Genomic DNA, 12,163 nt, shown 5'->3' with positions numbered 1-12,163 from the left:
CGTGAAGATAATTGAATTAAGTATAAAATATTTTACATCAGACATCAAGTCGGCTTAGAACAAACGGAAAAAAAAACAGTCATGAAGGAAAGTCTACACGGACTCTAACACAGAACTATCACACTTAAAGCACAACTGGTGTGGAGCACCAGCCAGGGAGTAGCAATATCAGGAAGAACCAAGTCAGCAGACACCATAGAGGTGATTTGCCATAGTACTAAACCGCGAATTCGGGCCACATGACCATGAATCCTAGATACAGAATAAAAAATGAAGGCATTTTGAGCTCACCAAATATGCCACAAGGCTGTCCATCCGAGGAAATGGAAAAGGTAGGAATAATCTAAACCACAAACATCCAATCACATCATGGAGATAACAGTTATAATGTAGGCAAAGGATAGTAGCTCATAATTCTGTTCTATATGGCTGTCCAAATAACATGATACCCTCTAGGCACCGAAAGTGTTAGTGAATATGCCAAAATGAATAAAGATAGATCTGTCCTGGAATGACACCATCTTAGACTGATTGCAACCCCAGTCGAGCCATGCGGTTAAACTTGTCTCTCTGGAGATCTTTGTAAGGCCAATCCAACAACCTGGAAGAGGCCAGTACTTTGCATGGGAGAGAATTCTCCTCCTTGTGAGAATCCGGGGGGCGCCAAATCAAGAAACATAACATCGCCTGCCAAGATGCAATCATGTGGGAAAGGAGAAAAGACTGAGAGACCTTAATAGATCTTGTGGAGTTAAGCACATGCCACCAAGAAGCATGAATAACGATGTTACCATGAGAAATGTCAGTCTTTTCTATAAAACATTTAGCTATATCTGTCCAAGGATGAGTCTGTAGACAAAGAGCCCGCAAAAGAGCTAACCTCAAAGCAGCCATATGAAAATTAACATCTAATAGAGCTACTCCCCCCATCCTTTTAGGAGTAATCATGTGCTGCCATGAAATCCACACTTGCTAACCTAGGCGATTGATTACCTTTCTTCTTCCATAACATGAATCGGATAGGTTGGACCAATTCCAGTAGGGACTTCTTAGTCCAAGGAAGCAAAGGCAAGAAAAACGAAATCATGCTGATCATGATGCATTGTGCAACTTTAAGTCTCACATGGAGAGGCCAGCCTTGTGACTTCCAGTACATAAACTGGTCATGAATACGAGATGCCATCCAATCCCACAAGGCACGGGGAGCCACCTCCACCCCAATAGGATAACCCAAATGTCTAGTTATATTCCCCTGGGGAATCACAATACCATTCCAACCCAAAGCTTGCAAATCATTTTCTGTACAAGAGAGCAGAGTGGATTTTTGAGCATTAATATGGAGTCCTGATGCCATAGCAAAAAGTTTCCACGTGACCATTGCCCGATCAACATTGGAACGATCAGCATTAAGAAACATAAAGGAATCATCTGCCAAAGATTGACCCACAAGTTGGGCCCCACTGGGAAGAGACAACCCAACTATCTCACCTTGATTGGCCAACTTATCCAATAAAGAAAGCATTGGATGAGTAACTAATGCAAACAACAAAGGACTGAGAGGGTAGCCTTGACGGAGAGAGCGGGATAAGGTAATGTCATCAGTGATGCCTCCATTAAGCGCAATAAGAGCCACTGCCTCTTGACCAATAGTATCCACAAGAGAAACCATACGTAGCCCAAAACCCATGGTGAACATCAGCTGCCTCAAGAAAGACCAGCTTACATGATCAAATGCCTTTTCAATATCAAGTTGAAGCATGACCACCTACTGGCCTGAAGCTTTTGCAAAGTCAATCCCCAGTTGAACATTCAAAATATTATGCATTATATTCTGGCCCTTAATGAAACCATATTGGTGAGGATGAACCAAATGCGAAAATACTTTTTGCAATTTGTTGGCAATGATTTTTGAGAAGATTTTATATAATGAACCCATAACATAAATGGGTCCCCATTGTTTCAAAGAAGTAGGAGAGAGAACTTTGGGCAATAACCGAACGATTGAAATCTCCCAATTTGAAGGCATGACACCGGAATTCCAAACTTACTAACATAGGCGAGTCAACGGGTCCTTAAGCTGCTCAACATTGGTTGAAAACAACTCATTAGGAGGGCTAGCCCACCCCAACCAAGACTTTTTCTTTTTGGCAAATGGGAGAGAACCTCTTCCACTTCATTTTCTAAAATATCTGCCTTTGTTAAGGCTACCCATTTTGGCAGAACCTAATTTCTAACTAGATCACAAATGTATTTGTGAGCAGAGTGAACATCGTCTGGCAGACTCTTTTGAGGGCCCAACAATGATTTATAAAAATCAACACACATTTGAATGATGGATGCAGGTTATGTCACCATAACACTTTGTTCATTCTTCAGATGCACAATATTTTCCCATGCATATTTCTGATGTAATCTAGCAAAGAACCGGTGAGATTGACAGCTGTTATTATGCAAAGCCTCTACTCTAGACAACAATTTGAATTTAGCATATTCATGTTTCTATAAAGATTGAACTCGGACTTTCAACCATTCAATGCTTGTCAGCAAGTCATTTGTAGTATCTCCCAACTGACATAAAGACAAAGAACGGACAAACAAAGATTGTGCATGTAGCAATTCAACGCATAAAATGGAAGCATGTTGAATACCAAATTGTCGAGATAACATCCACACATTATCCCTTAAAATAGGCCATGCTTCCAATCCTTCTGATAGGACACTGAAACGAAAGGAATCAATTATTCGCTAAATACATTCCAGAAACTAAATTTGCAAGAGAAAGGATCGATTGAAACGAAGAGGCAGGCGAGCCAGGAGAGTCTTATAAGCATGAACAAGTCGATGTGTCATTTCCAAGATCAAAGGATGGTGATCAGACAATACATGCTTTCACTCTATCCACATATCAAGGACTGTAAGGAGAAAATAATCACTTTGACAACATAGATCCTATCCAATCTGGCCAATATGTTTGGATGCTGAAGAGAATGATAAGTATATTCTGAGTGTGAGGGATGCAGCCAAGACCACATGTCCTATTTGAAAAACTCAGCTTGCAAAAGCATCCCATGCCTGACACTCAGGACCATCCATAACCGAGTGTTGAGAAGTCGTCTGATCCATAGATGTACATGCATTGAAATCACCCATTACAAAGCATTGACGAGCCATAGCAAGACAATGCAAGTCATCCCAAAGCTAGTGACGTTCACAAGAAGTAGAAGGAGCATAGATCCCCACCAACCATAAAACTTCTCCCTCATATTGGATTTCCATAATCATGAATCTACCTCGACGATCCTGAGAAATCAAAGATGGTTGCAACGAAGATCTGATGGCAAACATTACTCCAGATTTATATGGAACACACCCACTATAGAAAATTGAGTAATCCTTATATACATAAGATGATCCTACCAAAGCATGCTGTTTATGCTCCACGGCACATAGAACATCCCGATTGCCGTCTAACACAACTTTCCACAATTGATACTGCTTATTGCCCGAAGAGATACCTTTAACGTTCCATAACACAATTCTCATGATGGAAAACAGAAAAGAAAATATTGGATCCCCACCTTCCCTTTCCCTTTAATATCAACTGCTTTGATTGCGTGAAATCTTTCCATCTTGTTTTGAATCACATCAACCAGATCTGCTCTTTGCAAACTAGCAATCGAAGTACAAGAAGGAAACGACTATTGATGGAAAAGGAAAACATCCTGAGGAGGCCCCATTCTCCCTCAGGCTCCTGTCTAGCATTACGGCAAACCACCGAAACCCAAGAGTTATCCTGAGGAGACAAGTTTTAGTCCCCTAAGGGCGAAGCATGTTGATTTCCAGCTTGAGAAGCAGCCTTCTTTCCATCTAGTTATCCGTGCTGGACAATATGCTTAGAAGCAACTTCAAGTTGCTGAGCTACCTACTGCAGAGGATGGTCATGCATATCCAAATCACGATCCAAAGACGGAAGTTAGTTTCATAAGTTCTTTGGACCCAGCAATGCGGGTCAAGTTAGAGACGTGAGACACGAAAGTCAGTCTGACTTAGGCGAGTTGTTGGACTCAAAGTATATGTCGTGTGGCGGGGTGCCATTCACTTTAACTTAGGTTTTCGGGGAACTCCCGTGGGTTATCAGTCGGCAGAGTACTTCTATTTTTGATGGTACTACGTTTTACTTTGCAAGTTGAGGCGACGTGTCTTTCAACTATTGGCGACGTGTTTTTCAACTATTCGCTCATCACTTTGCACGCAACGCTCTCTCTCTCTCTTTTGGAAACCAAATTTGACCGTTTCTCTCTCCTCTATACAACCTCAGCGTGCAGGCATCGATTTTTAAGGGGGTCCCACTCGAGCTGTGCATGGTCGCTAGTGCTTGAAGCCGTTTACCAGCATGCACAAGTTCATGTACTTATGCGTGTCTGGGCTCTTACACTCCAAACCACGAAGTGAACGTGTACGCTGAGACTTTGGGAGGATTCGCGATGGGATGAGAGGCCTCCCAAGATTGTGGAACTGTCAGATCAAAAGCCCTTCGAAGTTCGCGGTGTGAGAAAGCGCCAAACCGCGATACAGCCAAGGTTTTGCCTTGGTTACATCGACACACACCAGACATGCAACCAGAAAACACGACCTGTCCCCTCCTTTCTGCACCCATGGGCAGAAGCGAAAGCCGTTTTGCGATCCCGGTAGAAGCTCCATCGAGCTCGTTGTGCTACCCAGATATCGGCGCTCCCCATCGTGCTTGTTGTGCTACCAAGGTATCAGGCATCCCATTCATGATGATCATTATTTCTCTATATCGGAGAGGATCACAGGCGCTGCTTGATATCGTGTTGAAATCAGAAGCTCCGTTTTGCATCTCGGAATAATGTTAGAAGTGTTTCTTCTCTTCACCTTTTGAACGCAGAAGCTTTGCATTTCGGAATAATGCTTAGAAGTGTTTCTCTTCACCTTTTGGACGCGGAAGCTGCGTTTGGCATCTTGGAATGACGAATAGCACGCCTGCTCACGACCTTTCTTCACAGCTTTTCAGAGACGATAACACGTAGAGTAATGATCGCGAGTTATTGCTGTTTTCCTCATGTCTGCACCATTGAAGCTCCCTATCATCGGTTCTCTCAATGAAGACTGACAGACACGAAGTGTGCGGAAGCTCCATTTTGCATCTCGTAATAAAGAATAGGCTTTTCAGCTTGCTTCAGAGGTTCTGAGTTAGCAAAAGATGAAGCACTCATACATAGAGCGATGGGGCCTGATGAGGGACACTTTTGCAGGAAGCATAGTCCAGGATATCTGATGCTGTGTCGTAAGGTATCTCAACAGTGCAACACATAGGCTTATCAAGCCATTGTCCGTGCTTTTTCCAAGGCGATAGAGAGGGGTAAAGGATCATTTCCTCAGTGGCAGGAGGCTGTAAGGCTAGTTCAATATTTTACAGTTGCAGCATAGAAGGGGAAGTAGCAGGCCAGCTCTTCAAATTTAAATTTGATAAGATGTATGGTCAAAGTCTGCATCCATTAGTACTCAGTTACTGGAAGTCATGTCATGCTAATGTCAACATTAAAGCTTGAGCTTATGTGCAAATTCTCGAATGATGATGGATTACAATTGAATCCAGTTTTAGGCATTTGGTGCATTGTAAATCAAAGCAAAATGGATGATGATCAAATTTTCCAAGATCAACACACACATGCAGCAGCTGCAGCATCGTAGGTGCTATCCCCTTCCAAAGATTTTGGCCTGGGTGGGGCAAGAGTGAACACACATGATGAGATGCTAGCTGTGGCATGGAGCCATTGCATAGGAATATCCCTGGAAGTGCAAGAGCCACAAAATCGTTGGAGGTGACTTCATGGTGTCCCTGCTGGTGAGGTCAATGGGAACCTGCAATATGAGCATGAAAGTATAGAGCTTTACTGTTTCACCATCACCTTGGGAAGCGGATCACTGTTATAACTGATAACTTATCTCCCTGCCATTATGTTTTGGAATAGTGTATTTGATCCATGTGAGACTGTTGGATATGTGACAGAACCTCGATCCTTCATACAGAACCCGGATCCTTCATACGACTTGTCAGTTTATGTTGTTTTTCCTTTAGGAATCTTAGAACTGCCTCAAATCTTTTCAGTTGTGTTTTTGTAAGGCTAGCACTTTCAGACCATTCATGCTTATTTTGATTTCCCTTCTACTATTTAGTGAACCATCGAAAAGAACAACACTGCAGCTCAAGATATCAGCTTTTGAAACTGAAATATTTGGGTCTTAGATGAATAGAATTTTGATCAGCATGTTTTGTCCATGTCAAGTGCTTTATGATTTGCTGTGTTTGCTGGCTAGTTGTAATGGTCAGCTTGCTTAAAGGCACCTGGGTGTTCTCCTGTGCAGTTCACAATATTTGGATGACTGATTAATATGGAAAACATGAAAGAAAAGTTTCTTATTTCCTCTTCCAAAGCCAACAGCGGCAACCTTTGCGTAAACTGAGGTCTGGGACTGAACTGCTCAGAAGAGAGGAACACAGTGAGCCTCTGCTTAAGGGATGAGCTGATCACACCCACAAAATGCCAAAGCAGTGCTGAGACTGGAAACACATACTTGGGCAGCAAGCTAATGCAGTCAGAGTGCAGTATGTGGAGTTGTTAGAACATGATAAAACTTGTGAATTGACAATACAACACAGCAGGGAACTGCAGCAGATGGACACACGCTATTATTGCTACAGCATGAAGTAACATCATTTGACCCTTGACGAAGTTATGCAAAAAGAGGCTTGGATAAGTATCGAGCCTTCAGTTACAGAACATCTTTGCTGTGATGCTTTTGTTCATGTCTGATTAGGGGAACTTGACTCTTTCAGTCCAAGAAACAGATTTTTATGAGCTAGAGTTTGGCTTGCCACTATCATTTTGTTTGTTCCAGTTTCAGGACCTGTATAATCAGTTAGATCATTCTCCTTATTCTGAGGAGATTTCTTCAACCATCCCCTTTATCTTTGCAAGAAGTTGAAGATTTGCTTTGTCATTTTGTCCATTAGGTCAATGAATAGTTCAACTTTTTCTTAACGTGAGTTCAGGATAAATTGGCTGTATTTGGTTCTTTGACTTGCTGTGTGATGGATCTTGAAGGCTTTTTTTCAAATGAAGGTAGTTCTACCACTTCACGAAACTTGTGCATTGCTGTCAACATGACATGGCTTCATTAGATTTTACTCAAGCCATGTGAGAGACTTCCATGATCTTGTATATCAGATCAAGTTGTAGTATCTTGTTCAACTTGTTCATAGACATATACATTGCCTTACTTTTCATTGTATGTTTCTAGTTAATTCATGTTAAAATGAATTGGATTTTCTACCAAGGCTTTGGTTTGTGAGATTGCCATGTATAAGAGACATGTAGAGAGCCAGAGGCATGTGAAACAATGTGAGTAATAGTAGAATCGTACTAGATGAAAGATGAAAGTCCAAGAGGAAAAATCCCTCTTGATAGTGGTCACAATGAACAAAAATGTTAGATTGAGTCTAAAGTGTCTCGAGCACTAGCTGGATGCTCAAACAAGTCCTTGGAGTACACATGACTGATTGACAAGGGACTTGTCTTGGTATTCAAGAGAATGGTTCGCTCATTCTTATACACTACCTTTGAACTGAATGAATGCATATTTAATTTTGGGCAGGGTTAGAAGGATCGAAATTAAAAATTTTCAGAATTATTTAATTTTGAAAATTAATTAAATGGTTGGATAATGCTGAAAATTGGGTTTAGAAGGTTGCCACTTGGCAAAATTACTATGCAAACTGAAAAAACGTTTTTGGGCCTGGTTTCAACCATTTAGATCAGTTTACAGGCTAGGAGAGAGGGAGAAGGTGTTGCTAGTTAGATTTCAGACCTGTTCTCAGCCATTGGAGACAGTAGATAGTAGCTAGGAGGTTAGAAGCAGCAGGCGATATCAATTGTGGCACTAGGAGCTGCTGGCAACAGCAGATTGGAGGGCTCTAGACAGCAGGTGATGGCATTGAATGCTGATTGGCGCAGGCTGCAGGCTGATTCAGGGGTTTTCCCATGTGAAAATTATGAATTTTTTCTCTTTGGCATTCTCTCACCAATTCCGCCCATTCTTTAGGAGATCTCAGCTTATCTCAGCCATTTGGAGCATATCTCAACTAAAATTGGTGGAGAGCAGTAGGATTTCTATTGTAATATTGCTTGGAATCCTTGGAACTTTTGGAAGCATTCACTAGCTTAGCGCATCTGGGAGAAGTAGCCATGGAGATATACCTATGGATTGCTTTTGTATCAAGGCTATTGGCTTCTCACTTGGCTTTGTGGACTTCTTTTTGGTGGCTTCAGTAGTTCCTTGCTGTTGTTGTTGTTTCTTTAGCTTTCTTTTCTTTCTCTTGGATAATGAGGATCAAAGCACCTTCCAGCATGTAAGAGAAGCACGCCTTCTTATTGAAATGGTGTGAGTTAGCTACTAGTAGCTTATGGTACCCAACAAACTTATTGAATTCCAAGCAACAGATGGTAAGTACAACTGGAAAGTGATTTGATAAGAGGCATCTTCAACACCCTTTAGCATTGCATTGCTCTCCAAGGGTTGTGGCGGTGTCAAAATGAGAGAGACATGCTCAGATGGGCCGAAGAGATGCACACATGGTACTTTGAAGAAGCCAAGGGGGGAGAAGGCTTGGTGGTTTTGAGCTAGAAGAGTTCTTGCATTTGCAATGTATTAGGCATGTAGCACTAATTTGGGAGATAGAAAAGATTTGCTTGCTATTCAATAGGAGGTAATTTGCTGATTGCTGTAATTGAGTGCTTGATCAGGGATATACCACCCTATCCGAGAAGGAAGGCTGGTTTCAACTAGTCCTTGATACATAATATTGCATAAACCTTCAATACTTGATACATAATATTGCATGGATCTTCAATGCTTGGTAGGGTGTGAAACCTCTGTTTAGGTAATTGGGATATTCGTCCTACTTCTGATAAGAGCATTCCTAATATGTAATACATGTGATGTATGGCATACAATTGCGCATAATATTTGCTGTATAGACTTCAACTATACGCTATTAGAACTAAATTAGTGTGCTTCTCTAGGTTCTCTTGAACATATACTTGTCAAACCAAGAAGGGTGATGAATTCAATGTAAGCACCCCATTGGGGCCTTTTCACTTATTGAGGATGAGTTCATTTCCATGTTTATGGACAGCTTGTATACTACTATTTTGACTAATGTGGGAACACAATGCCCAAATTCTTTGGAGTAGGCCATGGAGTTGGCTACCATCTTTGAGAAGCGAGAGAAGCTGTCATGAGGACATGTATTTTTGAAACCTCACTTAACATGTGGATTAATTTTTAATCACATGATTAAGTAAATGTTGCACATGTGAGGTGCAACTGGGGTTAGAGTAAATTTACGAGCCCAGGACCCGAGAAAATCATGAGATGTCAAAGGAAGAAGTTGCTATAAGTTATGCTGCACAGGTACTTAGTGGTATCTGGTGCCAGTTGTTGGCCAAGGTCATTCATTTGGCCATAAGTGTCAGTTGGTGACATTAGAGAAGTGGCGGTTAATGGTACCGAATGCCAATCTGATGGTCAACGATGGTGCAAAGACACTCGAGAATGAAAGTTGCTTAGTCAATTTAATTATTGGCCAGTCGGATTTTTTTTTCAGGACACGGAAATAATTATTAGATTAATTTTTAGTATTTAAAGATTGAAAATTAATATTTAATTATGGATAATGCTGGAAAAGCCATTTGAGAAGGCCGCCATTTGTCAAAAATGCCCATGTAAGACTGAAAAACGTCTTTAGAGGCTGGAGAGAGGCATTTTTAGTGAATTCAACGTGCAAGAGAAAGAGAGGAGATGCTGCTGGTTTGATTTGCAGCCATTGGAGGACCTTCGAGACAGCCAAGGGCAGGAGAAGACCTATTAACAGCTGGTGACAACATCTAGAGGCTGTTGAGATAGGGTAGCAGCAGTAAATGACTGATTTTCTTCAGTTCTTTGCATCTACAAGCTATTGTGGCAGGGCAACAATTGTATTTGACTGATTTTCAGCCATTCTTCGCGACAAAACTCTGAATTTTTCTCTCATCTTTCAACCATTTCACAGCCTTGCTTCGAAGATCTCAGCATTTTGACCCTTGGAGGCTGAGAAATTGCAAATTTCTTTGTTGTAAACCCTAATTTACAGCAGAAATTAGGGTTTAGCAGCAGCCTCGGGAAGTGTGCTAGACTTGAATTCAAGAGGACTGAAGCTATTTTTAGCCTATTCAAGTGGAGGGACTAGCAAATAATTGAATTTGGGGCATTTTCCATCTCCATCAAAGTAGGTAAAGGCTAATTAAGTGCCCGAATCAAGGGGCAAATCAGATTGAAGACTTGCCTGTCACTTTGGATAGCAAGAGGAGTTTGGATTGCAAAGGGGATCGGGAGAATCCCATTGTAAATCAACTTCTTCTTCAATACAGCTAAAGAAATACTGAAAGGGGCACCAATTTTGGGGCCAATTGGGTGCGCATTGTCTAAGATTAGTAGATAAATTTGTATTTTCAGATTTGCATTAATTGTTTGCTACTGTAATTAAGTTGTAATCATGGATTTACTACCCATCCACGGAAAGAAGGCTGGTTACTGAAGCACAAGAGATGGGTTAATCGAACCAATCTTTTGCTCTGCTAAAGCCATTCCCAAGATGTTTATGTGCCATCTTTGACCATCAAATTGGCCTAGTGAATGACCTAGGCCAACAACTAGCACTAGATACCACCAAGTACCTATGCAACATAACTTATAACAACTTTTGCCTTTGACATCTTATGATTTTCTCGAGTCTCAGGCTCGTAAATTTATTCTAACCACAGTTACACCTCACATGTGCAACATTTACTTAACCATGTGATGAAAAATTAATGAACATGTTAAATGAGGTTTAAAAAATACTTGTCCTCATGATAGCCCTTCCCTTTAAAATCCTTGCAATTGTCCTTGATTGCATTGCCAGATGCATCAAATGCAAAATAGTGGATTGGAATTTCCACAAGGCATCATAGTTAACACAACATTGTGCACTGCTGCCTAATCATTCCATATGTCCAATACATGCTAAAAATTACCATCCAATCATAATATAAGACTCCCAAAGAATCTACAAAACATTGTTAGATTATCATGTGACATGTCTACTTCTCATGAGCTCAACTCGTTTGGCATAACCAAGCATAAACCACGGCTAAAATGTCAATGGCATCATAACATATGCTATTGGCCATGGAACGAGATGTAACCTATTGAAAACTGAGCATAATTTGATAATAAACCGATTACTTGCTGATCCAAGAACCAATCACAAACTGGTGCAAATGTGACCTCAAATTGATCATAAACTCATTCCAAAATTTGACTAGTAATCAATGCAAAAACTGATCCCAAAAGTGACCATTAATGGTTTCAATCTGATAAAAAATTGAGCTGAAACTAATTAGAATTTTTGTCTCTTAATTGAGGCAAAATTCATGCCAAATTGATCATAAGCTAATGCAAAAGTATAGTTCCACTGCCCGGGTGAAACTCATACTAATCTGCATACATATCAGAGTGACTAGTACACTAAGTAGTGACCTCATTGTTGAAAGATAAGCATAGGAACTCTCCTTACACTAGAGAGGATAAGGGTAGCTAGGTGTAAATGGATTGGAGGACAGGGGAAACCCTAACCCTAACTCCTCTAGTGGCTATATAAACAGCCTAAAGTACACACTCCTCTAGTGGCTATATAAACAGCCTAAAGTATACACTCAAGGAGAGGAGAGTGTGCTAGTTGTACTTTGAACAACTGACTAAACAAGATCTCGTTCTTGTACTTGAGCTCTCTCTCTCTCCCTCTTGTGCACACTCTCTCATGCTTCCAACTGTGATTTACAACACTCATGGCAAACATGTCGCCATCATAGTACCTTGGATGCATGCTGAATATATTCGAGATCCACCACATACGAGAGCCGTCTATAACTGGAGGAGTGAAAGTGCTACTTCCCCCTTGAGCATCAAGTAATACTTTGGACCCCTGCTTTGCTAAACGTAATGGAGTTCGAGCTCTAACTGAAAGGTATTTAGGTAAAGCTGCAGCAATTGAGGATGG

At 41.1% G+C, this 12,163-nt stretch overlaps 1 protein-coding gene across 10 annotated transcripts in view; it reads left to right on the top strand.

Moving 5' to 3' along the window:
- The first annotated feature begins 4,320 nt into the window (after positions 1 to 4,320).
- LOC148023417 (serine/threonine-protein kinase VIK-like) overlaps positions 4,321 to 12,163 on the top strand; it is a 250,602-nt gene continuing 242,759 nt past the window's right edge. For 4 of the 10 annotated variants that reach the window (XM_087696367.1, XM_087696369.1, XM_087696371.1 and 1 more), the window contains exons 1-2: positions 4,321 to 4,760; positions 6,391 to 6,733. In XM_087696367.1, coding sequence (XP_087552493.1) covers positions 6,702 to 6,733 — 32 coding nt within the window. In that variant the 5' untranslated portion in view covers positions 4,321 to 4,760; positions 6,391 to 6,701. Of the gene's footprint in view, positions 4,761 to 4,909; positions 5,053 to 6,390; positions 6,734 to 12,163 lie in introns of all 10 variants that reach the window. The other 6 variants (XM_087696365.1, XM_087696362.1, XM_087696366.1 and 3 more) reach the window with 4 other exon arrangements.

This window comes from Lygodium microphyllum, chromosome 16, assembly GCF_053477565.2.
Source record: "Lygodium microphyllum isolate KBCC chromosome 16, Lygodium_microphyllum_v1.1.10, whole genome shotgun sequence".
In the NCBI taxonomy this organism is placed as follows: Eukaryota; Viridiplantae; Streptophyta; class Polypodiopsida; order Schizaeales; family Lygodiaceae; genus Lygodium; species Lygodium microphyllum.
This window is presented reverse-complemented; position numbering and strand designations above follow the sequence as displayed.